At 40.9% G+C, this 26,674-nt stretch overlaps 5 protein-coding genes across 6 annotated transcripts in view; 2 read left to right on the top strand and 3 right to left on the bottom strand.

The window, feature by feature from the left end:
- The window catches only part of LOC103127679 (zinc finger protein 709-like), a 471,063-nt gene that overhangs the window by 258,838 nt on the left and 185,551 nt on the right, over window positions 1–26,674 (bottom strand). The window lies entirely within an intron of this gene.
- Window positions 1–26,674, bottom strand: part of LOC107523550 (zinc finger protein 709-like) — a 596,771-nt gene that overhangs the window by 389,414 nt on the left and 180,683 nt on the right. The gene's annotated exons all lie outside the window — the stretch shown is intronic.
- Window positions 1–26,674, top strand: part of LOC132542596 (zinc finger protein 14-like) — a 256,001-nt gene that overhangs the window by 186,644 nt on the left and 42,683 nt on the right. The window lies entirely within an intron of this gene.
- Window positions 1–26,674, top strand: part of LOC132542595 (zinc finger protein 878-like) — a 54,788-nt gene that overhangs the window by 4,895 nt on the left and 23,219 nt on the right. The window lies entirely within an intron of this gene.
- LOC103128244 (zinc finger protein 14-like) lies at window positions 936–26,674 on the bottom strand. 2 transcript variants are annotated; one of them, XM_060206421.1, is made up of 5 exons: window positions 25,846–26,674; window positions 14,173–14,300; window positions 4,070–4,196; window positions 3,845–3,902; window positions 936–2,705 (listed from the first exon to the last, which is right to left on the bottom strand). In XM_060206421.1, exons 2-5 carry the CDS (start codon window positions 14,185–14,187, stop codon window positions 1,346–1,348), a joined length of 1,560 nt encoding a protein of 519 aa, XP_060062404.1. In that variant the 5' UTR covers window positions 14,188–14,300; window positions 25,846–26,674; the 3' UTR covers window positions 936–1,345. The 2 variants fall into 2 exon arrangements, with proteins under 2 accessions (XP_060062404.1, XP_060062405.1); XM_060206422.1 differs by lacking the exons at window positions 14,173–14,300; window positions 25,846–26,674 and adding an exon at window positions 4,495–4,575 and having other exon boundaries at window positions 4,070–4,440.

Below are 26,674 nucleotides of genomic sequence, written 5' to 3'. Positions count from 1 at the left end.
GCTTAGGGCTCAAACCGGGATCCTTATGCCAGTCCTTCCATTTTATGTCAGTCCTTGAGCATGACCCACTGTGCTACTGCCCAATTCCCAGGAATAGTTTTTCTAATGTTGCTGAGGAGTTATTCTGATGCAGTCTCCACCCCCAGGTTTTACTACGCCCCGTGAAATCCTAGCAGTGCCCCCTTCAACCAATCCTGGCCCTACACGTCACTCCTGGTTGTCGCCCAATAAAAAGCCCCCTCACCCCCTCTCTCTGGGCACTCAGCTCTCCCTCTCTGAGATCTCGCTCCCTGCTCTCCCCCCGTGGTCAGGTAGTGGGGACGGCCACTGCCGGCTGGCTCCACGTGGTCTGAATCAAACCCCCCCCATCCTATAATAAAGATTTGTGTATCCCTTTGCTCTGGATGTCCACTCTCTTCTCTGCGGTGCAGCCCGACACCAGACCATCACAACAACATTCTAATGCCAGTGATTTTGTATGTTTATCAATTTTATCATGCCCGTTCATTGTTGACATCAGTAAATTCTCAGTACAAAGTGAATTTATTTCATATATTAGAATTTAAGACAAAGAATCAAAGTACATACTCATATTCCTTTCATGTATGGAATATTCAGAGGTGTGGGTTACCTCGTATAGCATGGAACTGTGATTTCTACAATTATTTAGATATATTTACTTATATATTAACAGAAGATGGAGAAATAGACAATAATCCAGAACATGTCTCTAGCCCATGTAGTGCAAAAGTTCACACCTGAGAACTATTACATTGAACAACTAGCCTCTACACCATGTCTCAGGTTGCATCTCTCTCTCTCTCTAATCTTTAGTACACAGCTTATGCTCAAAAGCTTGATTTCCACTGGGAATATTTTTGTGTTTGAAAATTAGTGGAACAACTGAATCTTTTACTACATAGGTTTTTGCTTCACTGTGAATACATTTTTATGTCTACAAAGAGGGCCAGAATAACGGAATGTTTTCAACACTGGTTACATTCATCAAACTTTCCTTAATGGTGAGTTATTTCATGTTGACAAAGATGACAGGGTGAATCCATGTTTTGGGGTTTCTCTCCACTGTGAGATCTTTTACGTCTCCAAAGTAAACTGGCATGAATGAATGTTTGTTTACATTGTTTACATTCATAGGTTTCTTTCATGTAACTAAAGAGAACTATAACCCCTGAATGCTTTACCACATTGTTTACATTCATGGGGTTTCTCTCCAGTGTGAATACTTTCATGTCTCTGAAGATGACTGGAACAACTGAATGTTTTACTACACTGTTTGCATTTTTAGGGTTTCTCTCCACTGTGAATGTTTTCATGTGTCTGAAGATTACTGGGAACAACTGAGAGTTTCACTACACTGTTTACATTCATAGGGTTTCTCTCCACCGTGAGTTCTTTCATGTCTCTGAAGATTACTGGATCTAGTGAATCTTTTACTACATAGTTTACATTCGTAGGGTTTCTCTCCACTGTGAGTTCTTTCATGTCTCCGAAGATTACTGGGAAAACTGAAGGCTTTACTACACAGTTTACATCCATAGGGTTTCTCTCCACCGTGACTTCTTTCATGTATCCGAAGATTACTGGAACTAGTGAATCTTTTACTACATAGTTTACATTCATAGTGTTTCTCTCCACTGTGAGTTCTTTCATGTCTCCAAAGATTACTGGGAAAACTGAATGCTTTACTACACAGTTTACATCCATAGGGTTTCTCTCCACTGTGAGTTCTTTCATGTATCCGAAGATTACTAGATCTAGTGAATCTTTTACTACATAGTTTACATTCGTAGTGTTTCACTCCACTGTGAGTTCTTTCATGTAGCTGAAGACTACTGGAATCTCTGAATGTTTTACTACACTGTTTACATTCAATTGGTTTCTCTCCACTGTGAATTCTTTCATGTGTCCGATGACTACTGGAATCTCTGAATGTTTTACTACATAGTTTACATTCATAGGGTTTCTCTCCACTATGGATTCTTTCATGTGTCCGAAGACGACTGGAACGACTGAATGTTTTACTACACTGTTTACATTCATAGGGTTTCTCTCCACGGTGAGTTCTTTCATGTAGCTGAAGACTACCGGAACGACAGAATGTTTTACTACATAGTTTACATACGTAGGGTTTCTCTCCACTGTGAATTCTTTTATGTAGCTGAAGAGTACCAGATTGCCTGAATTTTATACTACATAGATTACATTCATAGGGTTTCTCTCCACTGTGAATTCTTTCATGTTTCCTAAGACTACCAGAACGACTGAATGTTTTACTACATAGTTTACATACATAAGGTTTCTCTCCACTGTGAATTCTTTTATGTAGCTGAAGAGTACCAGATTGCCTGAATGTTATACTACATAGATTACATTCATAGGGTTTCTCTCCACTGTGAATTCTTTCGTGTGTCCTAAGACTACTGGAATAACCAAATGTTTTACTACACAGTTTACATTCATAGGGTTTCTTTCCACTGTGAATTCTTTCATGTGTCCTAAGACTACTGGAATGACTGAATGTTTTCCTACATAGTTTACATTCATAGGGTTTCTGTCCACTGTGAGTTCTTTCATGTTGGTCAAGATGATTAGAATGAGTGAATAATTTGTTGTATACTTCATATTCTTTAGATTTTCTACCATTCTGACTTTCTTTGCCCTCAGAGATTTTCACAGTTGTATTCCTGTAAAATAATGAATAATTAATGACGTTTTAATGAACAAAATTGAAATTGTGTCTATTTTCAAAATGCAGGATACTATTTTACTTAATAAGCCACAAAATCAGACATTTACAATAGATTTTACTAAAAACATATACTGAAAGATACCACAAATATTCAAAATAAAGTTAAAGATTTGGTAAAAAGGGCTGGGCAGTGGCCCAAGATGCTGAGCACACATGCTGTAATGCTCAAAAACCTATATTTGAGACCCTGGTCCCCACCTGCAGGAGGAAAGCTTTGCAAGTGGTGAAGTAGGAATGCTGGAGTCTCTCTGCCTTTCTCACTCTCTGTCTCCGCCTTCCTCTTGATTTCTGGATGTCTCTATCCAATAAATAAACAATTAAGATAAAAATTGGTGAAATCAACAAGGGGAACAAAAAGGAACATAAATATGTAAATAAATGTTTAAAAAATTGATGAAATCTAAATACTTTCATAAAATATGCTAAAACTAGTTATATCTTCAGAGGTATTTTGTATGTATTAATTGAACTAGTATTTGTTAATAGCAAGTGTTAGGTTTCTGTTGACATTTTTTATTGAAAAGACTGATCTTTTCTCTAAGTTTCATAAAATATAAATATTCATACATTGAAGATATTCTTATTGTTTCCAAGTGTAATATTTTATAAATACTAAGCATCTTTGCCCCTTTTTAAAATTTCAGTTTACTTGTTACATGTGAGAAAGATTTTCCTATGAAGTAGATAAAAGATAATGTAGAACATCATTATGGTACGTTTGTTGCCAGTGACTCAAATGAAAACTTTAGTCGTATAGATCATATACTTCTTCTTTGAGTCACTTGTCCAACCGACTATTCTACAACCTAATCATGAAGTATTTTTGATGAGCTTATTTGAAAATTTTATCTATTTGTTGTAGTGATTGTAAATTTCGTTTTCTTAATAAATTGTATTCAGAGGGGTGCTATGTAACTGTGAAATCAGAGCACACAGTGAAGAACCCATGAGTCTACTTATACAGGGAAACCATGCAGGCATCGTTTCTCAGTAAACTACACAGAGACAACATTTTTGACAACACAGTAGCTTTTAAGGTGGTACATCACACTTCATTGTAAATGTATCTCTCACCGTTGTTTACTCCCAGGCAAGTTATGCTGCTCTTTGGTGGAATGTTCTTGTATCTTTTCTAAAATTACAAAATACAAATGTATTAGAAATTATAAAAGTAAGTTGACTTTTTGATCCATCGTGACTCATGGTCAAACCTTGCTCACTTAACAGTGTCTCCATTCTACATTGCTGAACAAAAAGTGATTTGTCTTCTGGTTGAAAAATTAAGGTAATTATCGTTACCTATTGAAAGAAAGTTTCTGAAGTTTTCACACATCACATCTCTGTAGAGTTTCTTCTCTGAAGGATTTAATAGTGCCCACTCCTCTTGAGTGAATATCACAGTTACATCTTCATAGGTCACTGAGCCCTAAAATGTGTGCAATATTTTCTTGTGAGAAAATGCGAGTGACAACAGTTTATCCATTCAGTCTCTATTTTATGAAGTCTGTGAATTTTTGTTTCATCTGCAAACATGTCTACGGTGATGTGAACATCAAATACCTCTTAATCATTGTCTAGAGGTTGGTACACTGATTAGAATGCTGGGCATTCTTTCACTCAGGCATTACTTTTACTTTGTGCCACATGGGCTTAACCTGCTTTGCTACCACCTAGCTAAGTGTATGTACGTATTACCTGCTTTGCTACCACCTAATTAAGTGCACCTAGTTATGTGTACGTATTACCATGACACAGGACCTAGGATTGAAAACTTCCCACCTGAGAGGAGGACACTTCATGAGCAGTAATACAGGCCTCGATGTCTCTCTCTCTCTCTCTCCCCCCCTCCCTCTCCCCCTGTTCCACTCTCCATTTCTTTCTGTCCTGTCAAATAAAATGGAAAGAAAAAATACATTTCTTGAGCAAAAGTTCTGACACTGAGCTCAAAAAATAACCCTGGTGGCAGAGAAAAGAACTGTTATCCAGTAATCTACATACCTCTCAATTTCCCTCTATAATAGGAAGTAAAATATAATTGTTTAAAAGAACCTTATGTTATTGTATTTATGTTCCCTTTACTGGTGGATTACTAATGATTATCAAAACTAAATGACCATTTTAAAAGTGGCATATACATGCTATGCAGTCTCCATCAAAAACCCTAAGAACATGTTTAAAGCCAGAAAATGATGCTGAAAATAAATAGGTGAAGTCTCTGTAAAAAATGATGTGGAAAATCACCGCACACCTATAAAAACCAAACAACACCAACATATGACACCATGGTTCAACTCAAAATACATAAGCACTTGTAGTTAGACTAGTATCCAAAAAATCTACAGAAGTCATCCTCAGTACAGTACATAATATTTGATTTGTAAATGTCTTCAGAGACCTGAGCTCAACATCAAAGATAAATAAATAAAAGGAGAAATGAACCACTGAGACTACAACAAACTGAAAATATTTGGTATAATGACAAGACCTATCACCAAGACAAAGAGATGCAGTAAAAAAAATAAGAAAACATATTTACATGCTATATATCAAAGGGCTAATAAGCAATATAAGTTCTCACACAACTCAGTAGAGTAACATAAACAACCACAGTAAATGTGCAGAAAGAAATTTATAGTCCCTTTAACCAAGAAGATGTTTAGTCACAGGGTAACTAAAAATCCTTCACGGGAGTCAGGCAGCAGTGCAGTGGTTAAGCGCAGGTGGCGCAAAGCGCAAAGACCGGCATAAGGATCCCGGTTCGAGCCCCCAGGTCCCCACCTGTAGGGGAGACACTTCACAGGCAGTGAAGCAGGTCTGCAGGTGTCTGTTTTTCTCTCCCCCACTCTGTCTTCCCCTCCTCTCTCCATTTCTCTCTGTCCTATCCAACAATGACAACATCAATAACAACAGCAACAATAAAAAAACAAGGGCAACAAAGGGGAATACGTATTTTTTTAAAAATTACAATCCCTGAATGTCAGATACAAGTATATGATAACAATAAATTTTATTTTTAAAAAAACATGAATAATTCTGGTTTATTAACCGTTTGTATATTTACTGATTTTTATAATACCTGAGACAAAGGTTATGGAAACCACACATGGAAACTAAGCAGAATTTTGTTAATTCTCTGATATCCCAAGACAGACATTTTTCTCAGAAGGAATATTGGATTAATGTCATTAATTTTATCTGCAAAAATTAAAACATTTTCAACAGTTCTATACCACTAATCAACATAAGAATTATTAATCCCACATAGAATGCTGCATAGATAGAAAAAAGAAGGCTAGGGGATCAAGTAGCAGCACACTTGGTTATGTGTTCATTTTTTAGTGTGCAAAGACCCAGTTCAAGCCCGTTGTCCCCACTTACAGGAGGAAAGTTTCCTGAAATGTGAAGCAGGGCTGCGGTTTCTCTCTATCTCTCTCCCTTCCTATTTCCCCTGCCCCATCCATTTCTCTCTGTCTCAATCCTATACTAAATAAATAAACAAATATTCTAAAAATCTACTTTAAAAAAGAGTGAAAATGAAGACTCTGGATATAAGGAAGTATGTATTCTAGTGGACCTCATTTGTGTATGATTCCACTATTCCTGGTGAAACTATTTTATTTATTTTGTCTAGATAGAAGATTAGAGAGAAAAAAGGAAAGACACCAATGGAAGACTCATGAATTTTCCCCTCCCTTTCATGTCTATCTGTGTTGTCAGGGCTTGAAACTCAATATCTGTGTATGACAAAGTTGCATTTACAACACTAGTTATGTATCGGTATTAAAAAATTATTTCGCAGGGTCTCTCTGGGGTCCTACCAAGTAGAGAGCACAAATGCTCACCTGAGAGATCCCAGATGGGTTCAAGACCCATCTCTCCAACAGCTGTAGAGGGAAGTCTCACAATTGTATGCGCTTCACCCCTGCCCCCATTTCTTGTATCTATTTGTATCTGTATCTATATATAACATGACATTCAAGAATGTTGACACAGAGTTCCAGTGACAATACTAATTGGAAAGTAAGAGTTTTACAAGTAAGTGGCTGGGCAGAGAGCATAGTGATCATGCACAATACTTCCATACTTGAGGTTTTTATTCCCCAGCATCACTATAAGCCAGAGTTGAGCAGTAATCTGGGCAGTCTCTTTTCCTCTCACTCCTTCATCAAAATAAATTTAAAGGTGCTGGTTCATGGCGCACCTGGTTGAGCGCACATGTTAGAGTGCTCAAGGACCCAGGTTCCAGTCCCCAGTCCTCATCTGCACGGGGAAAGCTTCACGAGTGGTGAAGCTGTGCTGCAGGTGTCTGTCTATGTCTCTTTCTCTCTATCCCACCATTCCCTCTCAATTTCTAGCTTTCTCTATCCAAATAAATAAAAAAAGACAGTTAAAAACATTTAAAAGTCGGGAGTCGGGCGGTAGCGCAGGGGTTAAGCGCATGTGGCGCAAAGCGCAAGGACCAGTAGAAGGATCCCGGTTCGAGCCCCTAGCTCCCCACCTGCAGGGGAGTCACTTCACAGGCGGTGAAGCAGGTCTGCAGGTGTCTGTCTTTCTCTCCCGCTCTCTGTCTTCCCCTCCTCTCTCCATTTCTCTCTGTCCTATCCAACAACAACATCAATAATAACTACAACAATGCAACAACAAGGGCAACAAAAGGAAATGAAGAAAGAAAAAAGGGGAAAAAAATTAAAAAAACAAAACAAAACACAAGGCAAAGGGCCCTAAGTCCCTTCCCTTAAAAACAACAACAACAATAACAATAAAAAAAAACATTTAAAAGTCAAGTTAAAAAAATTAAATAAATTTAAAATAAGGGATTCGACTTCCGGAGGCGGAGCTACGAGCAGCAGATCGCTTTCTCTCCTCTCCTCTCCCAGATCAACTAGGAATACCAAAGGAGACCACCCGGACCGAAAACAAGACAGGACTATAATGACCACAGGAACCCAGTAAATCACCCGTGAGTACAAACACGCGTGGCTGGTGATAGAGAGGAGAGAGGGGCCTAAGGAGAGATTAAGTGACTGCTAACAGTTCGACAGTTTGTCAGTGGAGACACCACCTCCAGTCTGCTCCACCAACAAGGGGACAGCTGAAGGGAGGAAAGGACTCCCCAGAGACTCACCAAGTACAACTCTGAGTCTCCATTGCTACTACCCTCAGAATCTGGAGCAGCAACAGGGAGGGACACCAGGGCACAGAGATCTAACCGGGAAACTCAGGAGAAGACCTATACCTCGGTGGCATAGCTGAAGGGCTGTGAAAGTCTCTTTGCATAACCACTGGATTATCTCTGCCACACCCTGCTTTATCTCTTGGTCAGGAGTCATTGATTAAGCCAAGAAGCCTATTGATAGTTTAAAAGCCCTCAGGCTACCATAGCCTACAGGGGAAAAAAAAAAAGGCTTTTACACCACTGAACTCCAACTCAGGGATTGGAAAAACTGTTAACTTATATAAAATGGTTAAAACAACAAGAAAAAATAATGGAGACTCGAACCAGGACAAGAGTCCAGCTAAAAGTACTCCAGAGGGCGAAGCACAAAACAACGAGTTCAACATCCAAACATTAGCTAAGGAAATAATAACAGGAGTGAGTAAAGAATTTGAAAAAATTGTAATCAGAACTGCAGGAACAACAAATGAGAATATGGAAGAAAATTCTAATAATCTCATGGTTATTAGAGAGCTGAAAGCTGAAATTGCTGAGCTAAGAAGGCAACTAGGTGAACAAGCTAAAACAGTATCAGAGCAGGGCAACAAAATAGATGAACTCCAGAAAGCAGTAGAGGGCAGAGAGAATAGAATCAATGAGGCTGAAGACAGAATTAGCAAGATTGAGGATGAATTAGAGACAACTAAAGAAGAAGTAAGAGATCTCAAAAAGAGATTAAGAGATGCTGAAAACAACAACAGAGTCCTATGGGATGACTTCAAAAGAAACAATATACGCATTATTGGCTTACCAGAGGAAGAAAGAGAAGGGGAGGAAGAAAGCGTTCTCCAGGCCATAATAGCTGAAAATTTCTCTAATCTAGACAACACCAAAGACATAAAGATTCAAGAAGCCCAGAGGGTCCCAAACAGAATTAACCCAGACCTAAAGACACCAAGACATGTCATACTTAGAATGGAAAGGAATAAGGATAAAGAAAGGATCCTCAAGGCTGCAAGAGAAAAACAAAGAGTCACCTACAAAGGAAAACCCATAAGATTAGCAGCAGACTTCTCCATACAAACACTACAGGCCAGAAGAGAATGGCAAGATATCTATCGAGTCCTCAATGAGAAAGGCTTTCAGCCAAGAATACTATATCCTGCTAGATTGTCATTCAGACTAGATGGAAGCATCAAAATCTTCTCAGACAAGCAACAGTTGAAGGAAGCAACCATCACCAAGCCTGCCTTGAAAGAAGTTCTGAAAGGTTTCCTATAAACAACCAGACCACCACAAATAGAACATATATCAAAACACTCTAAAACTCTACAAGAATGGCGTTAAAATATCTTCAATCTTTGATATCAATAAATGTGAATGGCCTGAATTCACCTATTAAAAGACACAGAGTAGGAAGATGGATCAGAAAACACAACCCAACAATATGTTGTCTACAGGAAACTCACCTAACGCAACAAGACAAACACAGACTTAAAGTGAAAGGATGGAAAACTATCATTCAAGCCAATGGCCCACAAAAAAGGGCAGGAACAGCTATTCTCATATCTGACATGATAGACTTTAAAATAGATAAGATTAAAAAAGATAGGAATGGACACTACTTAATGCTCAGAGGATCAGTCAATCAAGAGGACTTAACAATTATTAATATCTATGCACCCAATGAGAAGCCATCTAAATACATCAAACTTCTACTGAAAGAGCTACAGCAATATATTAACAGTAACACAATCATAGTAGGGGACTTCAACACCCCACTATCTCAACTTGACAGATCATCCAGGAAGAAAATCAGTAAAGACATAAGGGAGCTAAATGAAGAGATAGATAAACTAGAACTATTGGACATTTTCAGAGTCATTCATCCCAAGAAACTGGAATACACATTTTACTCAAATCCACATGGATCATTCTCAAGGATAGACCATATGTTAGGCCACAAAGACAACATCAGCCTATTCAAGAGCACTGAAATCATCCCAAGCATCTTCTCAGACCACAGTGGAATTAAACTAACACTTAACAATCAACAAAAGATTAGTAACAGTGCCAAAATGTGGAAGCTCAACAGTACACTTCTTAACAACTTCTGGGTCAAAGAGGAAATCAAAGAAGAAATCAAAATGTTTCGAGAGTTCAATGAAAATGAAGACACAAGCTATCAAAATATTTGGGACACAGCTAAAGCAGTCCTAAAAGGGAAGTTCATAGCTATACAAGCACACATTAGGAAACAAGAAAAGGCACAAATAAACAGCCTGATTGCACATCTTAAAGACCTAGAAGAAGAACAACAAAGGAACCCTAAAGCAACCAGAAGGACAGAAATTACTAAAGTTAGGGCAGAAATAAATAACATTGAGAATAGGAAAACCATACAAAAGATCAATGAAAGTAAATGTTGGTTCTTCGAAAGAGTAAACAAAATCGACAAACCTTTAGCCAGACTCACAAAACAAAAAAGGGAGAAGACCCAAATAAATCGGATAGTAAATGAAAGAGGAGATATCACAACAGACACTGCAGAAATTCAACATATCATGCGAGGCTTCTATGAACAACTATATGCCACCAAGTTAGAGAATCTGGAAGAAATGAATGATTTCCTAGATACCTACCAACTTCCAAAACTAAGTAAAGAGGAAGTGGATAATATGAACAGGCCCATCACAGCTAATGAAATTGAAACAGTTATCAAAAATCTCCCCAAAAATAAAAGTCCTGGACCAGATGGTTTTACAAATGAATTCTACAAAACTTTCAAAGAAGAACTAATACCTCTACTTGTAAAAGTCTTCCAGAAGATTGAAGACACTGGAATACTCCCTGCCAGCTTCTATGAAGCCAACATCACCCTGATACCAAAAGCAGACAGGGACACAACCAAAAAAGAAAACTACAGACCAATATCTCTGATGAACATAGATGCGAAAATATTGAACAAAATTCTAGCCAACCGGATACAGCAGTATATCAAAAAGATTGTTCATCATGACCAAGTGGGGTTTATCCCAGGCATGCAAGGTTGGTTTAATATACGTAAATCAATCAATGTGATCCACCACATCAACAAAAGCAAGACCAAAAACCACATGGTCATATCAATAGATGCAGAGAAAGCCTTTGACAAAATACAACATCCCTTTATGATCAAAACACTACAAAAAATAGGAATAGATGGAAAATTCCTGAAGATAGTGGAGTCTATATATAGCAAACCTACAGCCAACATCATACTCAATGGTGAAAAACTGGAAGCATTTCCCCTCAGATCAGGTACTAGACAGGGCTGCCCACTATCACCATTACTATTCAACATAGTGTTGGAAGTTCTTGCCATAGCAATCAGGCAGGAGCAAGGAATTAAAGGAATACAGATTGGAAGAGAAGAAGTCAAACTCTCCTTATTTGCAGATGACATGATAGTATACATGGAAAAACCTAAGGAATCTAGCAAGAAGCTTTTGGAAATCATCAGGCAATACAGTAATGTGTCAGGCTATAAAATTAACATTCAAAAGTCAGTGGCATTCCTCTATGCAAACACTAAGTTAGAAGAAATTGAAATCCAGAAATCAGTTCCTTTTTCTATAGCAACAAAAACAATAAAATATCTAGGAATAAACCTAACCAAAGAAGTGAAAGACTTGTATACTGAAAATTATGAGTCACTACTCAAAGAAATTGAAAAAGACACAAAGAAGTGGAAAGATATTCCATGCTCATGGGTTGGAAGAATTAACATCATCAAAATGAATATATTACCCAGAGCCATCTACAAATTTAATGCTATCCCCATCAAGATCCCAAGCACATTTTTTAGGAGAATAGAACAAATGCTACAAATGTTTATCTGGAACCAGAAAAGACCTAGAATTGCCAAAACAATCTTGAGAAAAAAGAACAGAACCGGAGGCATCACACTGCCAGATCTCAAACTATATTATAGGGCCATTGTCATCAAAACTGCTTGGTACTGGAACATGAACAGACACACTGACCAGTGGAATAGAATTGAGAGCCCAGAAATGAGGCCCCACACCTATGGACATCTAATCTTTGACAAAGGGGCCCAGACTATTACATGGGGAAAGCAGAGTCTCTTCAACAAATGGTGTTGGAAACAATGGGTTGAAACATGCAGAAGAATGAAGCTGAATCACTGTATTTCACCAAATACAAAAGTAAATTCCAAGTGGATCAAGGACTTGGATGTTAGACCAGAAACTATCAGATACTTAGAGGAAAATATTGGAAGAACTTTTTTCCGCATAAATTTTAAAGACATTTTCAATGAAACGAATCCAATTACAAGGAAGACTAAGGCAAGTATAAACCTATGGGACTACATCAAATTAAAAAGCTTCTTCACAGCAAAAGAAACCACTACCCAAATCAAGAGACCCCTCACAGAATGGGAGAAGATCTTTACATGCCATACATCAGATAAGAGTTTAATAACCAACATATATAAAGAGCTTACCAGACTCAACAACAAGACAACAAATAACCCCATCCAAAAATGGGGGGAGGAATTGGACAGAATATTCACCACAGAAGAGATCCAAAAGGCCGAGAAACACATGAAAAAATGCTCCAAGTCTCTGATTGTCCGAGAAATGCAAATCAAGACAACAATGAGATATCACTTCACTCCTGTGAGAATGTCACACATCAGAAAAGGTAACAGCAGCAAATGCTGGAGAGGATGTGGGGTCAAAGGAACCCTCCTGCACTGCTGGTGGGAATGTCAATTGGTCCAACCTCTGTGGAGAACAGTCTGGAGAACTCTCAGAAGGCTAGAAATGGACCTACCCTATGACCCTGCAATTCCCCTCCTGGGGATATATCCTAAGGAACCCAACATATCCATCCAAAAAGATCTGTGTACACATATGTTCTTGGCAGCACAATTTGTAATAGCCAAAACCTGGAAGCAACCCAGGTGTCCAACAACAGATGAGTGGCTGAGCAAGTTGTGGTATATATACACAATGGAATACTACTCAGCTGTAAAAAATGGTGACTTCACCGTTTTCAGCCGATCTTGGATGGACCTTGAAAAAATCATGTTAAGTGAAATAAGTCAGAAACAGAAGGATGAATATGGGATGATCTCACTCTCAGGCCGAAGTTGAAAAACAAGATTAGAAAAGAAAACACAAGTCGAACCTGAAATGGAATTGGAGTATTACACCAAAGTAAAAGACTCTGGGGTGGGTGGGTGGGTGGGGAGAATACAGGTCCATGAAAAATGATGAATGAAATAGTGGGGGTTGTATTGCTAAATGGGAATCTGGGGAATGTTATGCATGTAAAAAAAAAAAAAAAGAAGTAGAAACGCAAAGCAAAAAAAAAAAAAAAAATTAAAATAAATGAATCCTGCTTCTCCAAAGCTCTGCTCCACTAGGGAAAGATAGAGACAGGTTGGGAGTATGGATTGACCTGTCAACGCCATGATCAGTGGGGAAGTAATTACAGATGCCAGACCTTCCACCTTCTGGACCCCATAAATGACCCTGGGTCGATAGTCCCAGAGGGATAAAGTATAGGAGAGTTATCAGGGTAGGGGATGGAATATGGAGTTCGGCAGTGGGAAGTGTGTAGAGTTGTACCCCTCTTATCCTATGGTTTTGTGTTTCCATTATATAAGTAATAATTAAATAATAGGGAGTTGGGCACTAACGCAGCAGGTTAAGCACACGTAGCACCAAGCACAACTACCTGCCTTAAGGATCCCGGTTCGAGCCCCCGGTTCCCCACCTGCAAGGGAGTTGCTTCACAGGCTGTGACACAGGTCTGCAGGTGTCTTTCTCTTCCCCTGTCTTCCCCTCCTCTCTTCATTTGTCTCTGTCCTAACACTGATAACAACAATAACAACAACAATAACTAAAAACAACAAGGACAACAAAGGGAAAATAAATATTTTTTAAAAACAAAAGAGACTTAAAAAAATTAAATAATAAATTAAAAGAGAAATACAAGAGAGGGGAAGATAACATAAAGTTTCTGCCTGAGGCTCTCAGGTTCTAAGTTCTATTTGCTGATCATAAGCCAGGGATATAAGCCAGGGATGAGCAGAACCCTGGCAGAAAGAGAGAGAAAGACAGAGATACAGAAATATGATGGGCAAAAGAGAAACAGTAACTTAAACATGTATAAATTAAAGAACAAATTATTCAAGAGGAAAAAGAAACAGACTGATGTGGGGCAAGTCACTTACCCAAGAAACTGCCATCTCTTCTTTGCTCCCTGAATGTCTTTCAGGCCAGAAAAGGGAAGATCAATCACAGCAACAGCCTCAGACTCTGAAATCTAGCAGCACAGCCTCTTCACTGGACAGTATGGGCCCTAGATGGAAGATATTGAATACAAGGTACAATACCCTAGCTGTGCAATGGAAACAGAAGAGGTTACGGAAACATTTAGTGAGTTATCCTGCCTATTAGGACCATGACAAAGCCCACAAATTCTACTGAGATCTTTCCAAGCCTTTAATTTTTCTTCAGCAAAAGCATCCACAAAAACCAAGTAAAACAGGAGTTGGGTGGTAGTGCATCATGTTAAGTGCACATGGTGCAAAGCTCAGAGACCAGCCTAAGGAGAGATTAAGGCACCCATAGTATATTTAGTAGTTAAGAGTTATGATAAGCAATTTAGAGTTAGATTTGCATGTTGTAAGGCACTAGAAAATATTTTAGGTATAGGAGAAACATGTAAGATATTCCCTAAATTTGTATGTATGAAGAGAATTGCTAAAGCAATTCCCTGTGGCCTAGCCACTGTAAATATACTTGATACTAAGTGATCACCCACAGAACCCAGCTTCACCAATCAGTACCCAATTAAGGGAGGAATAGAAGAGATTAGTGAAACAATTCAGATAATGCTAAAGGAAGGAATTATAGAACCTACTCAGAGCTTTAACTATAACAGCCAAGTATGGCCAGTTCAGAAGCCCAATGGTAAATGGAGGATGACAGTGGACTATAGAAGAGTTCGTGAAAGAACAGGAAAGATGCCAGGACAATTACCAGATGTAGAAGATATATTTCTAAGAATTAGGAAGGCTTCATCTAAATGGCTAGCCACCATAGACTTAACTGACATGTTCTTTGCCATACCTTTAACACCAGAATCTAGAGAGATTACAACCTTGTCATGGCAGGGAGAGCAATATCAGTTTACTTGAGTCCCACAATGGTACAGAAACAGTCCTATCATTGCACTCAATACCCTCAGATGGAGCTTAGAGACATTACAGCTATCAACGGGATATAAAATTTTTTCTTATGTAGATGATCTTTTAATTATAGGGCAGAATAAGGACACTGTGGTACAGGCTCCGGATGTCTCTGTTACACAACTGAGACAACAGGGAAGGATTATTAATCACGATAAGGTCCAAGGCCCTGTTTAAAGTGTAAAGTCCTTTTTTTCTTTTTTTTAATATTTGTTTCCTTTTGTTGCCCTTGTTGTTTTATTGCTATTATTGATGTTGTCATTGTTGGATAGGACAGAGAGAAATGGAGAGAGGAGGGGAAGACAGACAGAGGGAGAGAAAGATAGACACCTGCAGACCTGCTTAACTGCCTGTGAAGCGACTCCCCTGCAGGTGGGGAGCCAGGGGCTTGAACTGGGATCCTTATGCCGGTCTTTGTGCTTTGCGCCACCTGAGCTTAACCCAATGCGCTACCTCCCGACTCCCTCTTCCGTCCTTCCTTTCTTTCTTTCTTATTTTCCCTTTTGTTGCCCTTGTTGTTCTTTATCATTGTAGTTATTATTGCTTTTGTTGTCATTTTTGTTGGATAGGACAGACAGAAATGTAGAGAGGAGGGGAAGACAGAGAGGAGGAGAGAAAGACAGACTCCTACAGACCTGTTTCACTGCTTGTGAAGCAACTCCCCTGCAGGTGGGGAGCCGGGGGCTCAAACCTGGATACTTACACCAGTCCTTGAGCTTTGTGCCATGTGTGCTACCACCCGACTCCCAAAAGTGTAAAGTTCTTAGGAGTATATTGGTAAGCCACGGGACCTAAGATTCCCAGGCTGCAAAAGACACAATTAAGGTCCTACCAACACTACAGAATAAGTCTCAAACCCAGCAAGCTATAGTAGGTACATTCATGTATTGGAGGAACCATATACCATACTTACAAATGGTGCTTAAACCTTTATATGACATAACTAAGAAAGCTGAAGATTTTGAATGGGAAAAACTACAAGAAGAGGCCTTGGGTAGAGTGAAGAAGTGGATTATAGAATATAAGGAACTCACTTATATTAAGCAAGGTCAAACAGTAGTCATTGATGGATTCTATAAACCCAGCTGGGGAAACTGGAATATATTTGTTATGGAACAGAGCAGGCTAACTCCCATAGGATTTTATTGTAAAAGATTCCCATGGTCAGAGAACAAATTTTCCTTGTTTGAAAAGTATGTATGAACAGTCCATGAAGCTTTTCTCAAACATGCCACTCTATTTTGAGGAATAATCCGGTAGTACTCCGAACTACCATGGCCATATTAGATTGGGTAAAGGTACCGGCAGAGGCATGGGCTGGCTTACCCGTGGAAGGAAAGGTACTTCAATGGAAATGGTATCTCTCAGAGTTTCTTCGTGGGCTATGCCTGGTAGAGAAGGGGATAGTACCCATGGTGTTGGAAGAGGTGTTACAACAAGCTCTGGGGGATGGGTATATCACTCTCCCCCCCACACACCTTCCTTCTCCAGAAACAGGTACCTATTGGACAATGGGGACGAGGGCAATACTTCCCCTCTCTGGCTAATGCTTGGTTCACTGATGGTTCCTCTACCACCCAAAATAACGTGGTAAGATGGAAAGCCGAGGTGTTGCTGCCATCCAATAACATGATCATGTGTGATCAAGGCACGTCCCACTCTGCACAGCATGTAGAAGTTATAGCAGCTCTTTTAGCTGCCAGACAGTCCTTAAAGGAGAGAAAGGATTTACATTTGTTCTCTGACTCATGTTGTGTAGTGAACAGGATAGCCTTATGGTCAGGAAAATGGGAACATACAGATTTGAAAAATCAATGGAAAGGCTATTTGGAGAAAAGAAGAATGGAAGGAGCTACACCAGATTGAGAGACAGATCAAAATTCAGGTATACCCTGTAGATGCTCATATCACCATCAAAAGGATTTAAAGTAAAAACTACTTGAAACACATCCCGTTAGCTTAAATGCCATCTGATGTATGTAGCTAGGTGGCCTCCAGTGTGTGGAGTATATTGCCATGGTATCTGTCTTATTGGTCCAAAAATCTGAGAAATGACATTTCAATGAATTTTTCTCAAACCTCTTAGTATTAACTAAGTCATTAGTTACCAGCATATATATCTTATTAGGATGATATGGGGCTACCCTAGCTCTGTACTGATCACATCCTGGATTCCAGGCATATGTGAGATGAGACTGAATATTTTTGCCAAAATGATTGTATGCTAGAAACAACATTAGTATATACGGTCTCATCAGTCCAATAGAGAGGGAGATTCCTCTCGGGGTCCACTTTCTTTGGTGTCCATGCCTTCAGTGACTCTGTAGTTGGCAGTTCTGGTATAGTAGGTTTGGGTTTTGCAGGAGTGCTGGTTGTACTGGAGACAGTACTGTCGGCGCTGATAGTAGTGCCATCTGCCTGAGTGCTAGTGATGATGCCAAGAATGTGGTCACTAACAATGCACCGAGTGTCATATTTGGGGTGTGTGTAACACTAGGTGTATTAAGGTCAGGCATTGTGAGAGGTAGGATCTGAGTGGGGGGTTTAAGGTATCTCACTGGCCCACTAGAGATGACTTTTTGTTTTCCCAGCGGTATGAGGAGAGTCAATAATCCACACATCAGTCCCTTCAGGCAAAGTCTTTGCTCCTTGCAAAAGTGTGCCTCAGTCCAGCAGATGGTGGAACTAGCTAGCAGGACTCCCAGTCTCCTGTTCCCTGTGATATCGCTCTGGTTGCAACTATAAATAGCTGCAATCTCATGCACAATAGGGCCTCCTAGGTAAATAACACAGAGAATAACAACTAACACTAAGATGTACCTTGTGCACATCCTCTTATGCTATTTGGTCCAGTTTGTCCAACCTTAAGTCACCCTTGTCCTTAGTAATCCAAGCAGTGTTCCCCTGACTTTCTGTTACAAACTCAGCCTTTCCCAGTGACTGCGTTTTCTTGTCCCTGTAGAGACAAGTATCTGGTCTAATTAGTTGGTCTGGGAGGTTCATATTCTTTTTTTTTCGCTTTTTAGCCTAGACAGCCCAGCGGGGCGTGTGGCTCTCCTGCGACCCGGACGGCAGAACCAGCAGGAGCAGTGTCTTTTTTTAAAAATAATTTATTTCTTTATTGGGGAATTAATGTTTTACATTCAACAGTAAATACAATAGTTTGTACATGCATAACATTCCCCAGATTCCCATTTAACAATACAACCCCCATTATGTCATTCGTCATCCTTCATGGACCTGTATTCTCCCCACCCACCCACCCCAGAGTCTTTGACTTTGGTGCAATATGCCAATTCCATTTCAGGTTCTACTTGTGTTTTCTTTTCTAATCTTGTTTTTCAACTTCGGCCTGAGGGTGAGATCATCCCATATTCATCCTTCTGTTTCTGATTTATTTCACTCAACATGATTTTTTTCAAGGTCCATCCAAGATTGGCTGAAAGCGGTGAAGTCACCATTTTTTACAGCTGAGTAGTATTCCATTGTGTATATATACCACAACTTGCTCAGCCACTCATCTGTTGTTGGAAGGGTGGTTCATATTCTAAAGTAGGTACTTGTCTGATTGCCTCTCGAATAGGGGAGTCCCTATAGAATCTAGGCCTGTTGTTTAACTCATAAGATGCCTTTACTATTGCTTCCTCTAAATTTTTATGTTCACTGTTCATTAATTTAGATTTAATCAGCCTATTCTATCTATCTACATAATCTGCTGCTATTGGGTTGTAAGCCATATGGAATTCCCATATGGTAACTAAGTTCTGTGCCTATTGTTGGATCATGTTTCCAGTAAAGTGAGTTCCTTGAGATCAAGGAGCTAACTGTATGACAACTGGAATACTATATGCCGATATCCAATTCCATAAAGTAAAAATAGCCAGATTTTGGAAGGGGCTATTGCCACTTCTTGCTAATCCTAGACCTGTACATACATCCACTATTGTACAAGCATATCTGTACCTGTACTGTTTTAGAGGTCCTATAAAATCTATTTGTAGGGTATGATTGAAATGCAATTGTACTGCAGTATTCCTGGGTATCTATGAGAAAATCTACTTTGTTCATTTGGACAATTCTTACAGGACCTGACAGCTTCCTTTACCATGTGCCAAGTGACTTTAGCATTTCTTTCTTTAAACCACTTGTGTGTTCCATGAGTCCTGGGATGCCCTAAAAACTGATGAAATTCTAAGATTTCCTCTAGTGTGGTGGGTCTAATCTGGGAGTCCCTTTTTAACTTTAATTTTGTTCCTGTGTCTGACTGGACAGCACAGAAACCCAAACAGAATATGACCAATTTATTCACTCAACCATGGGATGTAGTGTATACACCAATGAATTTCCAGACTTGTAATTTAACCCATAGAGCATACATAGTGGATAGAGGAACTCTTACCCATAAGAAAGGAAATACCACAGAATAGATGTATTACAAGATTGCTCATTACCCTAGAGGATGGTTAATTCTACCAAAAGGAAACCCAGATTTAACCAGAGCCCCCATGGCAGTACCCAACCTGAAATTACCTGTAACTATGATACTAACATCACGTGTCAGGCCAATACAGATTTCCTTTCCTCTTACAGCCTTTACTCCTCCTGGGAAGTATGGCAAAAATATTCCTACGAGTAGCTCACAATACACCTCCCTGCAACGGACGAGAAGGAAACCTTTACTGTTCCTAGCAGCACGAACATTTATGGCTGGAACAATAGTTGGAGGCATATTGGGAGGTGGTATTACAGCCACCCTAATGCAGCCCCTTAGAGCAGACATAGCTAATTTGGAGAAACTGAATAAGGACTCAGTCAGAGGCATCCATGCATTATCTAAAGCATTGGATTCTTTTTTTTTTAATTTTTTTTTTTTTTCTCCTCCAGGGTTATTGCTGGGCTCAGTGCCTGCACCATGAATCCACGGCTCCTGAGGGCATTTTTCCCCCCTTTTGTTGCCCTTGTTGACGCAATTCATTGTTGGATAGGACAGAGAGAAATGGAGAGGAGGGGAAGACAGAGGTGGGAAAGACACCTGCAGACCTGCTTCACCACCTGTGAAGCAACTCCCCTGCAGGTGGGGAGCCAGGGGCTCGAACTGGGATCCTTAAGCCAGTCCTTGTGCTTCGCACCAACTGCACTTTAACCCACTGCGCTACCACCTGACTCCCAAAGCATTGGATTCTATACATATAATTATCAATACCATGCAGACTGAGATGAAGGCATTGGAGGAGACTTACCAACATGAATACAATAGGACACTGTCATTGATAGGGGAGAATCACAATCTAGTGATGTGTCAGATGTACACTTCTACACTCCAGGAGCTAGAAAGACAACTAAATACTTTATTCACCACTGGAATTGGGAGAAGGACTAGAGAATTTCAGACTAGACTGAATCCCGAGGGTGAATCTTGGTGTGAAGATGGACTAGGTAAACTAAGTTTGCTGCAAATATTCTTGGATAATACTTATGTAGCCTATCATACCCAGGTTGTTCCACAACCCTGGAGTAATGAATGGGTTATACCTGTGGGCCATTTCTTGTGGACAGATCTCAATACTACTAACACATCAATGTATATACCTGTGGAGGAGTGCCTGCAATTAAGACCAAACTTATTTATACATAAAGGCCTCCCCGAGGTAAAATTGGCAACCACAAATTTAGCAAAGGCACTAGTGCCAAAAACGCTTAAGGAATTGGGTGATTACACCTTTTTAATATGTACAGATGTGCCCACTCAACTAGTGTGCACTTATTTGAATAAAACCTCCTTGGAAGAAGTAGGCATGATTTATACTTTGACAAAGGGGTGTTATATACTGACCAACTGTTCAGAAGCTACAGTGTATAATAATCACCACTCTACACTATGAAGAGAAGCATTATTTTGATACCACCAAACTATGTAACTTTAAATTAGAATGGGAAAATTACAACCATTTTATTTAAACTGCTAATGAAATATGGGGTATTGCCACAAGGAAAAAGAAACAGTTAAAAAGTATACATAAGAAAATAGAGAAACAGGAACAGTTGCTCAAGGCAAAGATCCATGATGCACATGAAACTGTGGGAGTATTACAACCCAACACCTTTATACACAGATCCACTAGTACAGCTATTAAGAGAAGCTCATTTGGGGATATTCTGACCCAAGCTGTGCAACTTGATTTTGTGTGTATACATATCTGTGACTGGTGGTATTGAGTGAAAGAGATATTTGGGATCACCTGTGTAATTGTTATTCTAGCACTGACAGTCAGAGTTTGCATTCCAGTGTGCCACTGTTGCTGTGACCATGTCTATCAGGTCTCGAAGACACGGCAGGAATGAAAATCTGTGGGACTCCGGGCAGTAATGTAATCTGGGAACACGGAGTAATCAATTTTGGTTTTTCTATAATTGTTACAAAATGCATTTTGAAGGCTTACTGTTTTGTTTCATATATACGATGTCCAATGTAGACTCTGTAGAAACATTTTTCCTAAGGAAATTCATTGCAAATTTTGTACATATAAATACAGTATTATATTTTGAAAAACTTACTCAAAGCCAGGGCCAGAAGATGAAGACCAGTTGATCACTCTGGCACACTATCTGATAGGGCATGACCCATTAAATCCTATGAAACATGTACACGGGGACCCTCTACTACAGACAGCAATCTGTGCAGCAGGATTGTGAGCCTGTTACACAGATAAAGGATCATATACACAGTATTTCTTATTTTATTACATGTTAATTAAGCAAACAGAGGGCATATTCACATTCCTGGAAGGAGACTGGTACTCTAGACACCCCCCACCAGACAAGGCCTATCAGCCCACAACCTTAGAATAACACGCAGCTCGTATGATCTTAAAACCTCTTATCGAGGAATGTATTCACCAATACATAGCTCAGAGTTATTGGAGGGAATGTAAAACGTTGCACCTCAAGCAAGTGCAGGAACAGCGAGCTGGTATATGGGACGGCCCAGTTTTCTCTCAAGCTCCCCCTAGACCATTGGACCTTTCAGGACTTCTAGGCCCTCGGGACCAAAGGGATAGAATGTCACAAACAAGAATATTCAAGCATTCAGTTAAGTGTCCCTTACATATACCAGATGAAGAAAACACGACCCCTTCAACACAAGGGCTGAGACCTCGGATTCCTGAACAAATATGTTGTAACTTATGCCCAAACTTAGAATAGAATAATATTAATGTATAAGGAGTGTGAACCTAGTGCTGTGACTTATGCCCAAACATAGACTAGAACAATATTAATGTATAAGGAGTGTGACCTTAGAATCATACTAAAGTGTACTTGAAACAACAATATGTACTTGAAACAACAATATGTACTTGAAATATGTACATTAAATAATAAGTGTGTACTTAAGACATATATAAGAAGTGTGAGAATATTAAGTGTGAAAGTATTCCTTTGAGTGTGAAATGTTTCAATAGGCTCGAGATATTAAGATCAGTTTTTTCAGTTTAGAGTGTTTGTTAGAGTTAAAGTGAATACTCAAGTGTGAGAATATTATTGTGAGTTTGAAATGTTAAAATGCTTATTTGAGTGATGAAACATTGTTAAAAGTAAAGTGCTAAAATACTCGAGTTTTAAGCGACAAAGTAAAGTGAAAAATAAAACCTAGAACCTTGGCCCCCAAGTCCTGCAGGCCTGCATAGATAAGTCCTATGCAGGATAAACGCCCTGAAATGGCCCTGCACTGGCGTAAGATAAAGTCCCGTGCAGAGCAAGCCTTATGCGGCCTCCTTAGTTCTTTGAAATGCCCCAGCAGGAGGGCATAAGATATAGTCTTGTGCAGGGCAAGCTCAATGCGGCCCCTGAGTTCTCTGAAATGCCCCTTACACCAGCATAAGATAAAGTATTCTGCAGGGCTGGCCCTACATCTGCATCGCCTGATAAAGTTAGACCTACAAGTCAGGAAGACCCCAATTCTCACTGGCTGGATATGACCTAATCATGCACATCCCAGCCTAGCTCAAGGACAAAAGCCCCAGACGTTTTGGACATGGGTGGCAACTTTTGAACTGCTTGCTACTCTGTAAATTTAGAAGCCCCCATCCGGCATATCCCATGGCAATCAACACACTGACGGTCAGGGAAGTGTCTGCAGATTCCTGGACCAGACCCAGGAAGGAACCAGCTACTTGGACCAGGACCGGAACAGATCTGGACCAGACCCAGGACCCATTTAACCCATTCGGACCAGAACCAGGACCCATGCTGACCAGAACTCTGTCTGGACCAGCTTCATCAACCTGAGGACATTATTTGTTGTGACCTTACCTGTGCACCTACCTGTCTTATACTGAGGAGGTATTTGTATACATAATTATAAGAATTTGACATCAGGATATTAAGATTTTTAAACTGCATTTCAATAACTTATTTTAATGTAAGGTGTGATGTTAGAGTGTAACGGGGTGTTAGAGCGCTATCTAGTGTCTCTAAATGAGTACTGTAGCACTTATAAAATAACAGCCTAGGTCTCCATAGGCAGAATTCTTTACCCTATTTAATTAATATCAGGGTCATTTTTCGGCCTATGCTCACGACAATTTCTAAAGCTGTGCAGACCTCTCACATTTAGGACTAGTATTAAACAAGAGTAAAATGTCTTAGAAATATTTCTAATACTTTCTGCCTGTTTTCAAAGCAGTTTCTAAAACTTCATAAAAAGTTGCACAGAAGGGTTGGGGTAGATCGCATAATGGTTATACAGAGACTCTCATGCCTGAGGCTCTAAAGTCCCAGGTTCAATCCATAACCCACAATAAGCCAGGGCTGAGCAGTGTTCTAGTAATAAGAAAGCAAGCAAGCAAGAAAGTAGCACAGAAAAGGACCATGTTCACATGAACAGTAAGTCAAGGAATATAACCATAGCTGATGGGGGGGGGGGGTAATACTGGAAAAATTAATCAGAAGAAACCCTCCAGAGACAGTTCAAAGTGTCCAAAGCTATGAAAGGACTAAAAGCATGTTGAGATGGTAAGCATTTGCATGCAGTGGGCTAAATCGGTAGTTAAAATTCATTGGTGTCTTGCAGCAAAGGAAAAGACTCTGGTGTGGAGGGCAGGGCTCTGGTCCTGGAACATGAGGCAGAGGAGGACTTAGCGGGGGTTGAACTGCTATGTGGAAAACTGAGCATATTGCATATGTACAAACTATTGTATTTTACTGTTGACTGTAAACCATTAGTAACCCAATAAAGATACTTAAAAAAACTGTTTAAATTCATTCGAGCAACTTTTTTTTTTTACTACCTTCCTGTGGGCACTAGCAAACTTTAGACTCATGCGGGGACTGACAGCTATATTATCCTTTATTGGTGAGGCCGGGCAGTGGAGCGCCCAGCTGAGCGACATGGCACAGTGCTGGGGTCTTGGGTTTCAGTCCTTCCTTCTCCCATCCCCGTCTGCAGAGGAAGCTTCACAGGCAGAGACAAGGCTGCAGGTGTCTATCCTGCTCTCCCCCTCTTGGTAGCTCTTCCTTCCCTTTTGATTTTATTTTTAATATTTTATTTATTGGGTGCCAGGCGGTAGCACAGCGGGTTAAGTGCAGGTGGTTCAAAGCTCAAGGACCAGCGTGAGGATCCCGGTTCGAGCCCCAGGATCCCCACCTGCAAGGTAGTCGCTTCACAGGCTGGGAAGCAGGTCTGCAGATGTGTGTCTTCCTCTCCTCTCTCCATTTCTCTCTGTCCTATCCAACAACAACATCAATGATAACAATAATAATAAGGACAACAAGGGCAACAAAGTGGGGAAAAATGGCCTCCAGGAGCAGTGAATCGCAGTGCAGACACTGAGCCCCACTGATAACCCTGGAGGCAAAATAAAGGTCTTATTTACTAATGAGAAAGATAGGAGGAGGAGAAAGAACCAGACATCACTGTGGCACATGTGCTGCCGGGGATCGAACTCAGGACCTCATGCTTGAGAGTCCAAAGCCCCATCACCGAGCCACCACCCGGACACTCCCTTTGCATTTCTATCTATTCACAAATAAAGCGTTTGGGGAAGTCGCGTCAGCTACTAATCATTTTATTTCTGCGACCACAATCCCGGAGCCTTAGAAAATGATGACCAAACCTCTCTGATGTCGAGGCCTGGACCAGACCGGCGGCACGGCAGCACGGGAGGCTGCCACAGAGTCGCTGCACAGGATCCTGCAGCGGGACCAGCTCCAGCGGGAGGCCCCAGGCCTCACAACAGCTGTCAATTCGCAGCCGCACAGCCGCGCAGGCGCCGCGCACACTCGGAAACCGCAGCCCCGCGCCTGCGCAGACGCGCCAGTCCGCCAGCGGCCAAGGACAGAGGCCGCCCCGCTTAGCGCCTCCTTGAAGCGGGCCCGCGCCCCGGATCGCCCGCCAGAGCCTGCCCGGGACACCCTGCGCCCGCCCCAGCGGCTCACGCCGTGCTCCCGCGGCCCCGACCTCCCCGCAGCTCTGCGGTCCCCAAAGCGAGGCGAGGGTAAGCGGGACCCAGACCAGCAGGGAGTCGGCGCAGAATGGCCAGAGGCGAGGCTGGCGCACCTCCCCAAACATGCAGAGCACCAGGTCTTTAAGGCCGGGAAATGCCGAGGCCTCGCCCGGCTACCGCCGCCACCCGAGACCCATAGGGTGAGACTGACCTGACGCCGCCTTGCAACCGACTCTGCACAGTCCGACTCCAGGCTATCAGAACTCGAACCTGCCGCCAAGCCGTGGGAGTGCAGGACCCCGCTGGCGCCGCTTGGCCTGACGGAAGCTGTAGTCCGCCTCCTCGCCGTCAGCCGCTGGGGAAGAGCTGTGCGGACTACAAGTCCCAGCAGGCCGCGTGGCTGACCGAGGCTGACACTCTGGGAAACAGAGATGTCTCCGCCCTGCAGTCCAGTGCTGCCTCTCTAGCCTGGTGGTTCAGGATCTGCTTCTTGTGGTTTTTAAGGAGCGGGAAGCTCTACATTATGAATTAGTGAGCTGTTCTGGCCCTGATGGCGACTTAATGAGAACAATCTAAGCTGTTTGGTTTTTTTATTGATTTGATTTGATTTGTATTTATTTTCAATGGAGAAGGAGAAATTGAGAGTGGGGGCTGGGTAATGACGCACCTGGTTGAGCGCACATGTTACAGGCAGGAGACTTAATGTAACTTCATTTATTTATTGAATAGAGATGGCCAGAAATTAAGAGGGAAGGGGAGATAGGGAGGGAGAGAGATAGAGAGACACCTGCAGCCCTGCTTCTCCACTTGCAAAGCTTTCTCCCTGCAAGTGGGGCCCTGGAGCTCAAGAATGGATCCTTGTGCTGGGATACGTGTGCTAAGCAGAGTGCAACACCACCCTGCCTCAATTTATTTGTTTGTTTGTTTTTTTCTTACGAGAGTGTGAGAAAATTGAATTCCCCAAATTTGGACTAGTTCATTGAAGTAGAGAAGTTCTCTTAGAAACTAGATAAGATGAAATCACACTAATGCACTGCTTC

This window comes from Erinaceus europaeus, chromosome 13, assembly GCF_950295315.1.
Source record: "Erinaceus europaeus chromosome 13, mEriEur2.1, whole genome shotgun sequence".
In the NCBI taxonomy this organism is placed as follows: Eukaryota; Metazoa; Chordata; class Mammalia; order Eulipotyphla; family Erinaceidae; genus Erinaceus; species Erinaceus europaeus.
This window is presented reverse-complemented; position numbering and strand designations above follow the sequence as displayed.

Bases quoted from the DNA above. Each gene is read 5' to 3' on its own strand.
- LOC103128244 (XM_060206421.1), bottom strand. The intron at 3,903-4,069 runs GTAACGATAATT...TTGTAATTTTAG, and splicing joins CAGAAACTTTCTTTCAATAG to AAAAGATACAAGAACATTCC. The intron at 2,706-3,844 runs GTGAGAGATACA...ATTATTTTACAG, and splicing joins TTGCCTGGGAGTAAACAACG to GAATACAACTGTGAAAATCT.